The 19,577-nt window shown below is 42.6% G+C and overlaps 1 protein-coding gene across 2 annotated transcripts in view; it reads right to left on the bottom strand.

Annotated features, from left to right (window-relative positions):
* The window catches only part of PCDH11X (protocadherin 11 X-linked), an 833,337-nt gene that overhangs the window by 341,424 nt on the left and 472,336 nt on the right, over positions 1-19,577 (bottom strand). The window contains exon 5 of one of the 2 annotated variants that reach the window (XM_072123100.1): positions 16,736-17,209. The exons of the other annotated variant lie outside the window; for it this stretch is intronic. Coding sequence (XP_071979201.1) covers positions 17,201-17,209 — 9 coding nt within the window. The 3' untranslated portion in view covers positions 16,736-17,200. Of the gene's footprint in view, positions 1-16,735; positions 17,210-19,577 lie in introns of those variants that run through there. 2 annotated transcript variants of the gene reach the window in all.

Below are 19,577 nucleotides of genomic sequence, written 5' to 3'. Positions count from 1 at the left end.
TGCAGGACACATCTACTACATAATCTGTACTCAGAGAGATATCACTGTGTTATCTGTGATGTTACATAGGACTGCAGGAGACATCTACTACATGATCTGTACCCAGAGATATCACTGTGTTATCTGTGGTGTTACATAGGACTGCAGGACACATCTACTGCATGATCTGTACTCAGAGATATCACTGTGTTATCTGTGGTGTTACATAGGACTGCAGGACACATCTACTACATGATCTGTACTCAGAGAGATATCACTGTGTTATCTGTGGTGTTACATAGGACTGCAGGACACATCTACTACATGACCTGTACTCAGAGACATCACTGTGTTATCTGTGGTGTTACATAGGACTGCAGGACACATCTACTACATGATCTGTACTCAGAGAGATATCACTGTGTTATCTGTGGTGTTACATAGGACTGCAGGACACATCTACTACATGATCTGTACTCAGAGATATCACTGTGTTATCTGTTGTGTTACATAGGACTGCAGGACACAACTACTACATGATCTGTACTCAGAGATATCACTGTGTTATCTGTGGTGTTACATAGGACTGCAGGACACATCTACTACATGATCTGTACTCCGAGAGATATCACTGTGTTATCTGTGGTGTTACATAGGACTGCAGGTCACATCTACTACATGATCTGTACTCAGAGAGATATCACTGTGTTATCTGTGGTCTTACATAGGACTGCAGGTCAGCTCATAGAACTAATGTTGGACCAAATATTCTGCCAAAGTCATCATTATGTATCCATTAGGAGGTAACGAGGACCGAGCAATATTCTGCAGATCTCTAGAGAAGTCGGTGATGTAACAATCTGCAGAACATGTCAACATATATCTTTCCTCAGAGACAAGAGCAATGATCTGCAAGGATGAAATAATCTACAGATGGACATGTATCTGTCAGGAGATAGAGGCAGCGGAGCAATCAGATATAATGTATCTGCAGAGCATCGCACAGACTCCTGGCAGATGTATAATGATAAATGTTAATTCTGCAGATGCTCTGTAAATCTTTAGAAAGATCTGTGATGTGATAATCTGCAGAACATCTTATTATTCATCTGGCAGAAGATAGAGTGGACGGAGCAATGCTCTGCAGATACCTATCGATGTGAGTGGTGTAATATTCTGCAGAACCTGAAAGCCCATGAGATGTAATAAGGTATCTACGTTTTTGTCAGGCGATAGATGTGATTGAGTGATGTTCTGCAGATACTGAAAGAAGTCTCCGGTGTAATAATCTGCAAAATGTGGAAACAGAGTTGAATAAGCACAGTTCTGCAGATCTCTACAGAGGTCAGTGGTGTAATATTCTGCAGAAAGTCAATCTATTTTAGAACTCTGAGAACAGTGCAATGTTCTGCAGATCTCTAGAAAGTTCAGGGGTGTAATATCCTGCAGAATGTCTATTTATTGGAGAAGGCTGAGAGCAGTGCAATGCTCTGCAGATCTCTAGAGAGGTTAGTGGAGCAATATCCAGCAGAATGTCCATCTATCTGGGGAGCCTAAGAGCAGCGCAATGTTCTGCAGATCTCCACAGAGGTCAGTGGTGCAATATCCTGCAGAATTTGCCATTATCTGGGGAGCCTGAGAGCAGTGCAATGTTCTGCAGATCTCCACAGAAGTCATTGTTGCAATATTCTGCAGAATGTCCATCTATCTGGGGACCCTGAGAGAAGCGCAATGTCCAGCAGATATCTAGAAAGTTCAGTGGTGCAATATTCTGCAGAATGTCCATCTATCTGGGAAGCGTGAGAGCAGTGCAATGTTCTGCAAATCTACACAGAGGTAAGTGGTGCAATATTCTGCAGAATGTGCATCTATCTGGTGAGCCTGAGAGCAGTGCAATGTTCTGCAGATAGGTAGAGAGGTCAGCGGTGCAATATTCTGCAGAATGTGCATCTATCTGGGGAGCCTGAGAGCAGTGCAATGCTCTGCAAATCTCTGAAGAAGTCATTAACAGAAATGGGCATCTAAACCCATCCAGAACATGAGGCGCCCGGCAGCAGCGCGGGGTGTCATCCATCCCATGATGCTTTGCTCTCTCTGCTGAGAAGATGAATGACGTGGAGCGCGGGATGTATGGCGGTCGCCTGCTAATATATACAAATATATATCCAATGTATTCCATAAATCCCGCACCGCGCCCAGAAATCACAGAGCGCTGACTCCAGGCGATGACACCGCGCAGGATTACAGCACAGGATTGATTTATCACCGGCAAGACGGAACGCAGCGCTCCAGCAGACGCGCGCACAATCCGGAGAACGCGCAGGAACATATGGCCCCGCTACAATGGATCGGCTCAGAGTCTAATTAATAAAGCTAACACTCATTAACATGCCGGAGCCTGCACTATACTGTATGGCGCTCATTTACATATGCAAATCAGGGAAGATGCTATGACAACCCGCAAAACTTGGGGGAGATTGTCAGAGATGTAGCAGAGCTGGCCCGCGTTCCCGAAACTTTCTAATTTCTATGTCACTAAGAGTTTATTTTCACTATTTTAAGATCTCTGCTTGCTGTCAGTGAGGGAGAACATTCCTGTTACCATTCAGAGGCAGTGATCCAGGACATAACTAAGAGCAGGACGAGCTGAGAAATGGATACAACTGTAGGAAGTGCAGACAATGCTCTGTGACTCCTAACTGATACATTGTAACAAATCTATAATTAACTATTTCTGTTCTGGAGACAATGATATCCAGTCCCTACAATGCTCTGTGACTCCAGACTGATACATTGTAACAATTCCGTACTGTACACAGCTGTGTGACATAACAAGCCATGCACCTGTGTGACGATGGAGAGATTTCTGTCCACTTGAGGTACACAATGAAGATTTCTATAGAATGACAGCAAGCAGAGATCTGGAAAACTGAGGAATTGATACAGAAAGTATATTGGAAATTAGTATAACGTTTCATTATTCAAAGAATATCAATTACTTGTTGAAATGGAAACATCCCTTAAATCTAAGCTAAGGGGAGTTTACTATTGTATCCAGTCTAGACAATGCTCTGTGAGCTAAACAGCCAGCACGGGTACTGTACAAAGCTATAGCTGCTCTCAGCTCAGAATTGCATACAATTGTGTTTAGTCCAGCCAATGCACTGTGAGCAATATGACCTGGACTGGACAAATGTAAACAGCTTAGACAATGCTCTGTGAGCAATATAACCTGGACTCCAGACTCATACATTGCACCAAACTATCAGAGATTTGTGCGGCTCCTTCCGATGCATTTATGGAGCATTGTTCAGACTAGATTATATCTAGAGAATCCAAACCGTGTACAGCAAGTCCTGCTCTGGAACAAGAGACAAATGCAAAAGCTTCAACAATGCTCTGTGAGCTAAACAGCCTGGATTCCAGTTTGTCACATTGCAGCAAACTAGCAGAGAGATCTGATGTGTTGAGCTCACAGAGCATTGTCTAGAATGCATACAAATATATCCAAAGACTGCAATCCCTGCACATAGCGAGTCCTGCTCTTAGCTGAAGGTTTGTTACAATTGCAAAATAAACTCCTCATCAGGTCTGTCCGTTTGCTACAATGTATCAGTCTAGAGACCAGGCAGTTTAGATACAGCTAGGACTGGATACAGTGGTCTCCACAGCTGGGAGCAGGACTAGTTATATATTGATTTGCTTCAATGTATCAGTCTGGAATCCAGATTTTAGCTCACAGAGCATTGTCTAGACTGGATACAATTACATCTACCTCGCATTTGACTCCACCAGTAGACGTTTCCTTTAGATCATTCAATACAATAGTTACAGCGCGCTCCCTCCCTGGTGTGACCACGTGGGGCCCTGTACTGGGGTCTCGGGCCCTATGATTAGTTACTAGGCCCCTGTACATCGATACGCACTGAGCTGGGATCAATAGACTTTCATGTCTTCCACATTTATTACCTGCAATTAATCATGGAGGAAAGAGATGAGAGGATTTTATAGGGGATTTCATTACCGGCAGTGAATATTCTGCCTCTCCCCAATGGAGGAGCCGTCTCCCGATCCGTCAGGAACAATGAGGTGCCATTATATCTGCTCTGTGGAAGACTCCGAGATGCATTCAGTGAACCTAGAGGAATCTGCCAGCGCTAATCAGTGCTACACCGTCCAGATCCAAAGCTGCAGCTCCTGACAAGCATCATATTACTGTCAGCGCTCACAGCACCACATCCAGGGTCCACAGCACCAAAGAGCGGTATATACCCAAACATGGGAGGAAATCACCCCCCCCCCACCCCGCAACCCAATATCACAGAGATCAATAAAAATTATCTTTAATCATTGTTTATATGTTTCTCCGGAATCAAATAAATATCTATATTCCTGTACATAGGGGGCTGTATTATAGTAGTTATATTCTTGTACATAGGGGGCAGTATTATAGTAGGTATATTCCTGTACATAGGGGGCAGTATTATAGTAGTTATATTCTTGTACATAGGGGGCAGTATTATAGTAGTTATATTCTTGTACATAGGGGGCAGTATTATAGTAGTTATATTCTTGTACATAGGGGGCAGTATTATAGTAGTTATATTCCTGTACATAGGGGGCAGTATTATAGTAGTTATATTCCTGTACATAGGGGGCTGTATTATAGTAGTTATATTCTTGTACATAGGGAGCAGTATTATAGTAGTTATATTCTTGTACATAGGGGGCAGTATTATAGTAGTTATATTCCTGTACATAGGGGCAGTATTATAGTAGTTATATTCTTGTACATAGGGGGCAGTATTATAGTAGTTATATTCTTGTACATAGGGGGCAGTATTATAGTAGTTATATTCTTGTACATAGGGGGCAGTATTATAGTAGCTATATTCCTGTACATAGGGGCAGTAATATAGTAGTTATATTCTTGTACATAGGGGAAGTATCATAGTAGTTATATTCCTGTACATAGGGGGCAGTTTTATAGTAGTTATATTCCTGTACATAGGGGGCAGTTTTATAGTAGTTATATTCCTGTACATAGGGGGCAGTATTATAGTAGTTATATTCTTGTACATAGGGGCAGTATTATAGTAGTTATATTCCTGTACATAGGGGGCAGTATTATAGTAGTTATATTCCTGTACATAGGGGGCAGTATTATAGTAGTTATATCCTTGTACATAGGGGGGCAGTATTATAGTAGTTATATCCTTGTACATAGGAGCAGTATTATAGTAGTTATATCCTTGTACATAGGGGCAGTATTATAGTAGTTATATCCTTGTACATAGGGGCAGTATTATAGTAGTTATATTCTTGTACATAGGGGGCAGTATTATAGTAGTTATATCCTTGTACACAGGAGCAGTATTATAGTAGTTATATTCTTGTACATAGGGGGCAGTATTATAGTAGTTATATCCTTGTACATAGGGGCAGTATTATAGTAGTTATATTCTTGTACATAGGGGGCAGTATTATAGTAGTTATATCCTTGTACATAGGGGGCAGTATTATAGTAGTTATATTCTTGTACATAGGGGGCAGTATTATAGTAGTTATATTCTTGTACATAGGGGCAGTAATATAGTAGTTATATTCTTGTACATAGGGGCAGTATTATAGTAGTTATATTCTTGTACATAGGGGGCAGTATTATAGTAGTTATATTCTTGTACATAGGGGGCAGTATTATAGTAGTTATATTCTTGTACATAGGGGGCAGTATTATAGTAGTTATATTCCTGTACATAGGGGGCAGTATTATAGTAGTTATATTCTTGTACATAGGGGGCAGTATTATAGTAGTTATATTCTTGTATATAGGGGGCAGTATTATAGTAGTTATATTCTTGCACATAGGGGCAGTATTATAGTAGTTATATTATTGTACATAGGGGGCAGCATTATAGTAGTTATATTCTTGTACATAGGGGCAGTATTATAGTAGTTATATTATTGTACATAGGGGGCAGCATTATAGTAGTTATATTCTTGTACATAGGGGCAGTAATATAGTAGTTATATTCTTGTACATAGGGGGCAGTTTTATAACATACATATCTATGATTAGGTGAAGCTCTGAATGCTGAGGGTAATTCACACCTATAGACAGGTGAGTGCAGGGGTAAATGTTGTCCAGCTCCTATGTCATGGCTATTTAAAGCTTTATAAAATAATAACCCGCTATCATGTGACATCAGTGGATATTTATTAGTATTTCCAGGCCTGGCTGATCTGAGATGTTCTCCCCATTTCATAAACTGCTACATTGCTCCAAAAAAACACTCCGCACAGCAGACCTGTGTAAATGAAGTTTTATGTGTCTCCATTCCATTTAAGGGATTTTCTACGGCTGAGGTTATTTGGAGAGCAGAGGTAAGCTCGTCCTGATTACTGCTGTAATGGAAGTGTAAAAGTATATACACATTATTTGCTGCACTATATACGGATGGATGTTATACTGATGCTGGGGGAAGAGGAGAGGATCGGTCTCGGGCCTGGACTGAGAACAACCCCCTGCTCCGTACAGCAGGAAACCAGTGATAACTGGAGGTCATCATAGTGAAGGGGCTGCTTTGTGATAGATAATAGGGCTTGTTTTTTTGGGAGGGGTCACCTTATCTAATTGTCTAGGTTACAGTACATATAATAATCCCAATATGAAATCTTCTTAACTGCACCCTCAGTAGCAGTAAAAGTAAGCATTGACACATTGTAACTAATACTCTGTATTTTAGGAGCAATGGTCACATGACAGGAAGTCCATGCACAGAGGTCTGCTGATGTGACCATGGCAATCACATAGCAAGTGCAACATATACACAATGGTAGCCCCCACCCCTGCTTACAATAACCCCATCCCTGCTTACAGTAGTCTTTCCCCTGCTTACAAAAGCCCTGTCCATTCTTAAAATAGCCCTGTCCATTGAAATAACCCCATCCCTGCTCAAAGTAATCTTTCCCTGCATACAACAGCCCCGCCCCTGCCTACAACAGCCCCGCCCCTGCCTACAACAGCCCCGCCCCTGCATACAGCAGCCCCGCCCCTGCATACAGCAGCCCCGCCCCTGCATACAACAGCCCCGCCCCTGCATACAACAGCCCCGCCCCTGCATACAGCAGCCCCTTCCAAATTTAAAATATCCAGTTTTTAAAATTATTTAATTACATTTTCTTCCGATGTTAATGTAAAAAAAAATGTCCATCCCGCTATTTAGCAACCGCTACAGCGAAATTGTAGAGAAACATTTCCACTAAGTAATTAAAGTGAGATTTTTTTCTGCCCTTCAGCCACGGTTAAGGTCACATCATTTTTTTCACTAATTCTAATTATTTAACAAGTTTTGCAGAGCTGGAAACTTCACTCAAGTAAAAATGAACATGAAAAACACACCTAATCTATTTTTCATTAGAAATACTTTTAAGCTCTCATTAAATCATATTTTATAAATGTCCGGCATGAATATTTCATCTCCGTCTGATGGGCACATTTCAAAACAATGTTCTACATCTCGCAGACGACGCGCTGAAAAATGGCAAAACGGGATCACAAGGAAGATCCTCCTCCCAGGGAGAATATAGGATGTGAGTGCCGGGTCACGCTAGGGTTATAGGGATCATCGCTAGGGGGCGGAGGGCGACCTAGAGGCTCCTCGTAGGGGCTTTCCTGTGACTATAGATAGGCCCGGATTAAGGGTGGTGGAGGCTCCCGGGCGAGAAAACTGATGGGAGCCCCAATTCATTCTGAGTAACAGTAACGCCATAAACCCAACACTGAACACATAATAAATAAAAGATAAAACTTTATTCCTATAGAATCTTCCAATCACAATTTACTAAGAAACTCATAATGCCCCTAGATGCTGCAGAACCTCATAACGCACACCTGCGCTGCTGCAGAACATCATAATGCCCACCACAGCTGCTGCAGAATCTCATCATACACGTTTTCTGCTGCAGACCCTTATAATACACACAACAGTTGACACATATAATACACACCTCAACTGCTGCCGAACCTTATATCTATCCCAGCTGCTGCAGAACCTCATTAAACACACTTCTGCTGCTGAACCTCTTAATACACACCTCAGCTGCTGCAGGACTTCAAAATGCACATCTCAGCTGCTGCAGAACCTCATAATGCACACCTCAGCTGCTGCAGAACCTCATAATGCACACCTCAGCTGCTGCAGAACCTCATAATGCACACCTCAGCTGCTGCAGAACCTCATAATGCACACCTCAGCTGCTGCAGAACCTCATAATGCACACCTCAGCTGCTGCAGAACCTCATAATGCACACCTCAGCTGCTGCAGAACCTCATAATGCACACCTCAGCTGCTGCAGAACCTCATAATGCACACCTCAGCTGCTGCAGAACCTCATAATGCACACCTCAGCTGCTGCAGAACATCATAAAACCTATCCTAGCTGCTGCAGAACCTCATAAAACCTATCCTAGCTGCTGCAGAACCTCATTATACACACTTATTCTGCTGCTGACCCTTATAATACACACATTAGTGGACACATATAATATACACCTCAGCTGCTGCAGAACCTCATAATACAAACCCAGTTGCTGCAGAACCTCATAGTAAGCAACTCAGCTGCTATAGAGCATCATAATACACACCTCAGCTGCTGCAGAACATCATAATGCATACCTCAGCTGCTGCAGGACATTATACCACAAACCTCAGCTGCTGCAGAACCTCACCTTTAAAGCCTCATTTCAAAGGAATTTTAGCCCCAGTGGTTGGATCTCAAAACTCAGACCCTTGTCCTGTTTCTGTTACACTTTTACATTGGAGTCCCAAAATCAATTTAGCAGGTGATGTTGTCAGGATGTCAGGATATCTTTAGAGATAATTCCGAGTTTCCCTCTGGGATTTCTCCGAGACCTAACTGGAAGATGGAGGAGGGTGAGAAAGGTCAAAGAGAACATCAGTCACCGGTTACATCCATGACGTCCCCAGGGAGGCACAAACCAGATACAAATACATGAAATTCCGCAGGAGGTGACTTTGTCTTCTACCTCCTTGGGAAAATATCAAATAATAGAGTCCTATATACAAAGCTATAGATGTAATACATGAGTACTAAGAGCTCCACTTGTGTCCATGGCTTGAGTTTTGTAGCTAATACCATATATACTTGAGTATAAGCCTAGTTTTTCAGCACAAAAAATTGTGCTGAAAACCCAAACTCGGCTTATACTCGAGTAAAAAAAAAAAGTTTTACCAGGTTTTTGTGGTAAAATTAGGAGTCTCGGCTTATACTTGGGTCAGCTTATACTCAAGTATATACTGTTCATTTCCAGTTTTGGTTGTTTCTTTTTCCGAAAAATCAAGGCACCTTTTTTATTCCAACCATGTTCACACTCGATCCACTTCAATGGTGTCAAGTTGCACTACCAGACACAACCTATAGGCGGCGCCACTTCCTGGGCAGCTCTCACTTTCTCCGGCTCCAAAGTGAAAAAACAACATTAAGCTGTTGGAGTCCAGGGGGTCTTATGTTTTTATGTTATTCTCTATCTACAGGATAAAACGTGTCTCATACTGTCATCCATCATGAGATCGGGGGTGCTATTCACATAAAGAACAGTCCGACATGTTCAGCACTTACGCACCAGCTCTATCCAAGGACAATAGGATGGAATACACAGATCTTTTTAATGCCCTTCTATTTATCAGGGGGGAAGAAGAATGTTGGTTGTCCCAATCTTCGCATCCCCAGCAATGAACATGGATAATGCAATAAACTGTTAGAGAACTACAACTATCAGTACGCTCAGAACGAGAGAACAGGCCAAAGCCACAGCTTGGAGCTAATTCTCCTATGGCAGGGGGAACTGGGACTCCGGAAGACAGAGAGGACAGTGAACCCTAAACTTAGTCGCCAAATCCGACACCTGCCTATTGCCTCAGTGTTTCTTAGTAACACGGGACAACTTGAAGACAATCCCTTGCTAGGACTCTGTGTGGACATAAATAAGAAAAACACACTTGGGCAGATTTATAAAAAGTGCCCTAAGGTTAGACAGTGCAGAGTTAGCCTAGACAGTCTTATTCTGCACCAGATTTATAAAAGTGTCTAATGCTGGATGATAAATCTGTCCTAGTATAAGACTGTCTAGTCGTACTCTGCACCTCCTATTACTTTACACCAAAAAGTTAGGAAACAATTCTGTTGGGTGAGCAGTATTCCTGACCATTTTGGTGTGAGACCACGCCCCTTTCCTTAGGCCACACTCCTTTGTCAAACTAGTAGTAGGAAAGCCAGAAAACTGTCTAAAGCCCTTTATAAACGTGGTACAGACAGATTTTTAGTGCAAACTGCATCAGAATTCTGTTGTGGGCAGATTAATAAATCTCCCCCAAGGCAAGATATATATATATATATATATATATATATATATATATATATATATATATATAAAAACAAAAAACGGAAGATTAGTAGAAACAGCAGACAGCTCAAGTGTAAACAGAGTGCGACCAGAGCTAGAAAGAAATTGACCAGCCCTGTTTGAAGGGAGCGGCGAATACTTATAGAAAGTAGAGAGCACAATAGAGTGGTTAGCACTACAGCCTTGCAGCACTGGAGTCCTGGGTTCCAATCCCACCCAGGTCAACATCTGCAAAGAGTTTGTATGTTCTCTCCGTGTTTGCATGGGTTTCCTCCGGGTCCTCCGGTTTCCTCCCACACTCCAAAAACATACTGGTAGGTTTATTAGATTGTGAGCCCCATTGGGTTCAGGGACTGATTTGCCAAGATCTGTGCAGCGCTGCATAATCTGTGTGCGCCATATAAATAATAATTATTATTATTATTAAGTTTAGGCTCTACTCCAGGTGGCAGGAGCAGGCAGTCACAGTCACACGGTGTTAAGTCTTGCAAATCAAAGGCAGAGGGCGGAGAGATGGGTGTGGCCAACACAAAGTCAGTCTGCCACTAGAGCCCAGTTCACACTGCCGGATGAAGAACAACAATGGAGACTCTTGATACATATAGTATAATATAGTAGAACATACAGTTTAACTCTTTCATGCACACAACCGATGACCCTTTTCTTCCATCCCCTTTAATTGTCTTGCATTATGGATTTAGAAACCATGCAGGAGCAGCAGTATCCCCCGCTCCGGCTCCAACATCCTCTGCACACTGTAAGTTGTGATGTCTTAAAAAAAAAAAGACACTGAACTCCAACTGCTTCCCGTTAATTAGTGAGGAGCATGAAGCCGATAGAAGATCTCACTGTGACATTTCTCCTGCGCTGCAGATAGATGAAGAGCGGGGAGTCGCTTCTCCCACCTGGATGGTACTTAGCGCCGTGACAATACAGCAATTTGTCCGGAGATATGACTCAAATATCAGGAACCAACTTCAGCTCCAAGATCACAAAATGTTTCCCTGATCTCATTAACATTTCATGGAGGCATCAGTCCAACTCAGCCATAGGGGGAGGGGCTTCATCCGCAGGTTCTCTACCATTGGTTTATTCAGTAATTCCTACAAAAAAGATGTAAGAACATTTTTTTTAAAAAGTCTCAAAAGGAATACTGTACCTGATAACAATGTAACCAGCCCAGTAAAGGTGCGCTGAAAAATTGCTATAAAAATTATGAAAATATGCCGAGACATATTCCAGGTTCATAAAAGATTCCACATCCTATTTCCTTCTCTTCAGACTCTTCATGTACATGCACAAGCCTCCTCAGTTATTGAAGGATACAGCGTAATAAAAAAAGAGAGAGAAGAAGCAACAGCAGCTGCTATTACTGAGTGTTACTACTTGCTGTGAGAGGGGAGAGGGAGCTGCAAACACCAGACATATCATTCTGGCTCTTGATGGATGGAGTTGGGATAGATTCTGGGACAGTACATAGGATCACATTTCTATCTAGAATCGAAAAGTAATGGGGAAGGAATGAGGAAGCAGCTGCAGCATCTCTACCTTGCTGTCAGTGTTTGCTGTGAGAGAGGGAACGTAGCTACAGGAATCAGGTCTTGATGCACATAGGGCAAAGATCCAAGGATAATTCTATGAAAAGGCTTCCGGAATGACATTTCGATCCAGTTCAAAAAATTAATGGGTGAAAGAAAAGGAGATGCAGCTGCAACATTTATCCCTCACTGTTACTTCTTGCTGTGAGAGGGGAAAGGGAGCTGCTAGAATCCTGTCTTGAAACACAGAGGACAGAGATGCAGGGATAGGTCTAAGGAGGCTCCAAGAATCACATTTCCAACTGGCATAACAAAGCACTGTAGAAGCCAAAAACAGGAGAGGGTTTCAGGAGACTCCAGTAAACTGGGTACAGAGAATAAAACAATGGCATTATGGGAATACATGACAAGGTGAGTATATATGAAATAGCGTTCATAGTATACATCTCTTTTAGGGTTGCTGAAAAACAATGTGTAAGTAAGCTGGGATACAGTAGCAGCAGCTTTCCCTCAGAGTTACTACCTGCTCTAAGAGGGAAGAGGGAGCTGCAGATACAAGGATATGATTGGATCAAAGAATTTGGTCTTGATGAATGGGGGATAAAGACACCAAGGATAGAAATTGGGAGACTTTCAGGATCATGCGGCAAAGCATACAGCTGCAACATCTCTCCCTTAGGGTCACTACCTGCTGCGAGAGGGGAGTGGGACCTACAAATACTATATAGGATTAGATTAAAGGAATCAGTCTTTGACACATAAAAGAGTAAAGTGTCCTGGGGCAGTTCTTGTGAGGCTCATTGCATCCATCCAGTATAAAAAGGGTAAAAAGAGAGATGCAGCTGCAGCACGTGTCTTGAAAAAGTTTAGAACGTATGTTTACAGCTATAAATCATGTGTAAAACAATTATGGGGGGAATGGGGAGATGCAGCTGCAGCATCTACTCCGCACTGTGCTGTGAGAGGGGAGGGAGAACTATACAAAGTAACTTTCCAGTTATCAAATACAGAAACTAAGCTAAGAAAGATTCCCCAAAATCTGCAGGCTGCACCCGGATAAAGAGAGCCTCTTTTTTTTGTTCTCTGGGAAAAAAAACCCAAAATCTATCATACATATATATTGTTCACCTCGCTGCATTTTACTCTAGCTGAGCCAGCTTATACGTATAATCTCCAGGTATTTACTTTTTCCCCCATGTTGCCAATAGATTTTTCAGCTATGCTCAGGCTAATGTATGCAAAGAGAATCGTCATTTAGTCTTTATCACCAATGCACTTGATTGTACCTGGGTTTTTAGCGTTCACTATTATATTACATCCAAGTTTGTTTTATGGTTATGTGACTATAACTTCCATGTGTGATACCTGTATATGGGTTCTCGTATATTTGTATAATTTCATTATCCTCTTTGTATTGAACTATATACTGTCAATCAGTGTCTCTTCAATACTTACCATACCCCTTTAATGTGTTTGTTTTTAAACCTTTTGTAGTTCTTATGATACATTATCCCGCTGTACAGAGGTGGGCGGGTCTCGACCCGATCATGTGACTTCTGTCACGTGACCGTGATGTCACCCGCCATTACCGGAGCGGGATCTTTAAATTTTCAGCATTTGGATATTTTTAGAGCTACTGAGACCATGACTAAGCCCTGAGATAGGGCGAAACGCGTCGGTCACTATACCTGGGCCACCACACGTATGTTTACTTGCCTTTTGTGGTTTTTACCTTATTTGGAAATAAACGATTTGAATTTTTACTGCATTTCCTTGGAGCGCTGACATCTACTTCTTCTTCTTGGAATACTTGCCTTTGGTCCGTGGGGCTTTTTTGGATGTACTTTGCGCTGGTCAGCAGTCAAGTTGGAAGGTGAGCAGGAACTGTTGTTTTCTACTTGTGCTTATATATATATATATATATATATATATATATATATATATATATATATATGTATCTGTGTACATCTATGTGTGTTTGTCCCCATGGATAGTGATGATTTATATATTAGAACTGAACATTAAACTTCTATGTAACTCCGAACCAACCCCCACCCCTCGCTAGCGTCACGCGGTTCTGCAGTTTGCAGTATTTATTTTTGCACATAATACTCCACAATATGTTTTAGATTTTATTTTCCCACACTTTTTTTTAATATGCCGATTCAGAGAGAGAGAGAAGCTCAAATGATGCATGTGGGATGTGTGGCCCCCTGCTGCCGAGCCCCCGCTGGGCCCTAATGAACACATGTGATAACATGGATGTAGACTCGGCGGAGGTGAGATCCACCAGCACCGGGCTAAATGCAATTATTACACAAAAACTCAGTGTGAGGAGAAGACGCCGGCTGGAAATCATCATTTTGGAGCTTATATTTAAAATAAAATCATTACCATAGCAACACGATGATTAATATTCACACTTTAACAAGGGACGGTCTGCAGCTCTGACTACAGAGCGCGGGAATTACTCTACATGGCCGACTCCCATATATCCATCTACCGATTACCTATGGGATCCATCTGTCTCTTATCTATCTCCTATCCAACTCATATCTATCTATCCATCTTGTATCTTTCTATCTATCCATCCATCTCCTATCTACCTATATATCCATCTCATATCTATCCATCTTATATCTATCTATCCATCCATCTATCTCATATCTATCTATCTAAACATACGGAAATATGTCATATCTATCCATTGTGGGGAATTGCTCAGGTAGATGCCTGGTAGTAGTGCAGGAAGCAGGGACACATGCAGAGTTAAAGTCCAAATAAAGTGTTTTATTCACACTTCAGAAAACAACATAAATTCAGCCTTGGTTTTGGCACATATAAAGCAACACAAAAATAAACCCTGCCCGGCTGGGCACTGCCTAGTACAATATCAGGTCCTAGCTATAGGGTACCAGGCTGCCCGGCACACGCTCTGGGCCAGCAGTAGTACAGGAGGCGCTCAGTTACCTTTGCTGTGTGAACTCAGTCTTAGCCTTCAGCTCTCCAAGTAGTGCCTCTGCCTGTCTGCAGATTATATCAGGCCCTAACAAGGCCTGTGACCCGCACCGGTGGGCTATACAGAAGCCCAGGACCGAAGCCCGGGTGGAGTAGGAGTCCCACTACCAGCCTACCCCTACTCCATAATAAGCAGGCCCAGTACGGACATTACAAAGGTGTCTATGCTAGCGAGGCCAACATGGACCAAACAGACTACTCCTGCTTATCACATGTCTGCATTAACCCTTGAGTTACTGTAGACAAATCCAGGGCTTTTACCACCTGCATTTTATCTGCCTGTAAGACAGATAGCGGTGCTCCCACACAATACCTCTCACTTTCTCACACTATCTATCTCCTATCTATCTATCTCCTATCTATCTATCTCCTATCTATCTCCTATCTATCTCCTATCTATCTATTCATCTACCTCATATCTATCTATCTATCTATCTATCTACCTCATATCTATCTCCTATCTATCTCATATCTATCTATTCATCTACCTCATATCTATCGCTCTTTCCATGTTGAATAGATCTCTATCCATCGTATAGCTATCATATCAATTATTTTTAGTGTAATGAATATGTCGTCCACTTTAAGATTTTTTTTTTTGTGGAGTTTATATGTGTGGAGCCTGTACTCTGATAACCTGAAATAAAATCTATTGTTCAGTCGCCATTAGAAGTAAATTTATTCTCTGTATAACTTCACATGTTCTGTGGAGGCCTCAGAGGTTTGTTAGAGAACATAAGTGGACAAAGAGCATCATAAAGGCACAAAGCCTACAGCCCAAGTATATAGTTCTGACACAGTGCTCAACAGGGTTAGGCTACATTCACATGATGTATGCCTGCCGTACCGTAGTACATCGGCGCTGCGGAGAGGAGCAGGGGATGAGCGCTGCTCACCCCCGCCCCTCTCCATAGGAAGATACAGCGCACGGCGCCGTATCACGGGAAAAGATAGGACATGTCCTACCTTTTCCCGTGCTACGGAGCGGTACGGTGCCGCACGTGTGCTGCACCGTACCGCTCCCGTACAGGCCCGTGAGCCCATAGGAGTGAATGGGGGACGTATATCGGCCGTATATACGTCCCCCATACATGTGTGTGAATGTAGCCTTAGGAATATCTTTACATCTCCTTAACCTTCATCTGTAACTGGAAGTAATATGGCAAAATGATCAACTTACCAAAACATGGCCGCCCATTGACCACTGACAGACCATAGTCACACTATGGTAGAAAGAACCAATGTAACTGAGCTAGAGCCATACTGCAAAGAGGGGAACCTCCAGCCGCTAAATGTGCAAAGAAGAATGGGGGAACCTCCAGGCTCTAGATGTACAAAGAAGAATGGGGGAACCTCCAGCCTCTACATGTCCAAAGAAGAATGAGGGAACCTCCAGCCTATAGATGTACAAAGAAGAATGGGGGAACCTCCAGCCTCTAGATGTACAAAGAAGAATGGGGGAACCTCCAGCCTCTACATGTCCAAAGAAGAATGAGGGAACCTCCAGCCTCTAGATGTACAAAGAAGAATGGGGAACCTCCAGCCTCTAGATGTACAAAGAAGAATGGGGGAACCTCCAGCCTCTAGATGTACAAAGAAGAATGGGGGGAACCTCCAGCCTCTAGATGTACAAAGAAGAATGGGGGGAACCTCCAGCCTCTAGATGTACAAAGAAGAAAAGGGTGACCAAATAAAATACATCATAGTTTGTGGTTAGAATGTATCTATATGAATCATTTTTCTATCTCTCTGTAATATCTTTTTATCTTTTATTGGTCTCTATAACGCTGCAGTGACTCGTCTCCTCCCTTCCTCGTGGCCGGGGATGACCTCCTTAGTGGTTGCAGGTCTTCTGCTTGGAACTTTTTCCTAATTAATAAACATTTTTTACACTCCAGAAGTTAATTCCTTGAGCCCGTAGCCTCCACCGGAGCGCACAAGTCCCTGTAGATTTCTCTCTATATCTTTCATTCCACTTCTCCAGAATTCATCAAATCCACAAAATGTCAACTCATCACATTTTCCGCTGTTGAATATTCATGCACAAAATTATAGGTTCCATATCTCTCCGTGCGGATCTGTCTGGGACGTGGCGGCGGCGTGGACGGAGAGACTCCATTTCCAGGGATGAGAGTGACAGGAGAGCCGACTCTAATGATGCCTCCACGCCAGTGTTTTGGGATTTTGCGGGGTACCTGCGCCTCGTTAATACGCCACCATTGTCAGAGGTAACGTCTGTCAGCAAATCTGAGATAAAAGATGAAGGATTCCTGGTGTCACCCATTAATCTCATTAGGAGAAGAACCCTAATCACATCATCATTAACCAGCCAGTAATTGCAGTCCCTTCCCCGAACTTCCCTCAGACACTCCGGAATTTATCATTAGTAAAAAAAAAAGGTTTCCATTTAGGATTAAATGAACTTTTTCCAACAAGAAAATAGTGAAAATGTTTCCACAAGAAATTGTATCTCATTAATTATTCTGTTTCATAACACAAAAAGAGAAGATCTGGTGTTAATTATATAGGAAGTACAATCTACAGTATCTCGTATCTACAGCGCAGAACCCTCCATAGGATTACACCGATCTGTAAAGCTCTATAATACACATAAAAGTTATGGACATTTGACTTGGGGATGACATTTTAGGATGACCCTATAATGGCCTCTCATCTTTACAGTTGAAATTAATTGACCTTTTCTAAACTTCAATATTTACATCAGGCGTTTGATTCATCAACTGCACAATAAATATCATGTTTCAATGAAAAAATAGTATTTCCTCATCATGCTGTTCACATTTTGACATCATGAGGCTAAGACAGCACCTAACAATTTATTAGCAGTGTATACAGGAGGGCTGTGTATACAGAGGGGGGGGGGGCTGTGTATACATGGGGGAGGGCTGTGTATAAATGGGGGAAGGCTGTGTATAAAGGGGGAGGGCTGGGTATACAGGATGGAGGGCTGGGTATACAGGGGGGAGGGCTGGGTGTACAGGGAGGAGGGCTGGGTATACAGGGGGGAGGGCTGGGTATACAGGGGGGAGGGCTGTGTATACAAGAGGGAGGGCTGCATATACAAGGGGGGGGCTGCATATACAAGGGGGAGGGCTGCATATACAAGGGGGTGTCTGTGTATACAGGGGGAGGCTGGGTATACAGGGGGAGGCTGGGTATACAGGGGGAGGCTGGGTATACAGGGGGAGGCTACTACTGGGAGTGAGGATAAATTAGGGCACCTAACAAATTGTGGGTGCTGTATATACTATAATTTATTGGAGTGACTATATAAAGGATGTTTTATGTGGGGAATGGTGTGTTCAGTCATGTTGTGAGGATAATATATATTAGGAACATACTCCATTATATTTTAAGTGACTGTGGTATTTTTAGGGGCACAGTGTGGAGTTGTGCTGTATGGAGGTGACTATGAATTCAGCAAAGAAAAACCATGGGGAGAAATCATAAATAAGTCCTCTTCCTGATGGAGCAGATCATCACGTGTACTAGATACTAGATGTCACCAATGTCTGTGTCACTCACTGACTACTAGTGTGTAAGGTAACATCATTGGTCGCGGGAAGGGGCAAAGACTAGAATTGGTCCTGGACGCAGAGAGACTATAATAGTCGCAGAGAGACATCACCAGGTTTTAGGTTGTACCAGAGATACAGAGACTGGGTTAATACATGATGGACCCGCAGAATAATTGTGTCTGGTAGAACCAGGGAACCCCAGTCACTCAGACACTGGTCCAGTCCTATCTGGACTCCTCCGATCCCAGAGCACTCTATAGGATTACATTGTTGGGAATCTGGAGGAGATATCAGTACACAATACGGGAAGAAGACACTAAATGTCAGTAACTGAACCGCTCAACGACTGAGATGATAAAACCATTCGAGTGGGGACTTCAGTAAGTGGATATTTTATTGCAAGTCAAAAAGCCTCTGTAATAAGATCCAAAACTTTCAAGATGGTCGTCCTTGTGTGACTAATAAGGGCTGCCGTGTATAGTTCAGCGCCTTCTCTATCCGACGACTTCCATAAAAGCAACAATGAATGGAGGAACAATAAAAAAGGGACGTTTATAGAGAAGACAAGAAGACAATACACAGCCGAAATGTGGCACACAAGGGATTTATGGGACATATAACCATATGGGGGGGTTTTGAGAATTCATGGGTAATCTGATCAGCAACTATGGGCAAAGATTTGGGGATTTTTACCCCCAACATTTTTAGTTCAGTCTCTTTAGGGTGAATCGTATGATGGAACCTGCATCCGTTGTAACTGGTGAATCCATAGTTTAATGCAGACAATCTGCTCCTCTTATTCTCTGCAGTCCTTCTCCTGGCTGAGGTCCGATGCTGCTGGGTCTAATAATAGGGCAAAAATGGGCAAGGGGACAGAATAGAAATGGATAAACACACAAAAAACTATCAATACAAGTTACATTGTATCCTACTATCTGTCCTCTTGCCCGTTTTCCGCCTCAATGATTCTGTTACCCTATTGGTGGTGGACACCGTGGCGGCACGGATTACTAGCGTTTTGGAATTACCTTCACATGGGTCAAAAGTCTTTCCATCGCTACTTCCATTTTTTTTCC

Source organism: Engystomops pustulosus, chromosome 9 (genome assembly GCF_040894005.1).
Source record: "Engystomops pustulosus chromosome 9, aEngPut4.maternal, whole genome shotgun sequence".
NCBI classification, from domain to species: Eukaryota; Metazoa; Chordata; class Amphibia; order Anura; family Leptodactylidae; genus Engystomops; species Engystomops pustulosus.
The sequence above is the reverse complement of the archived record's forward strand: the minus strand, read 5'-3'. Positions and strand labels throughout refer to the sequence as shown.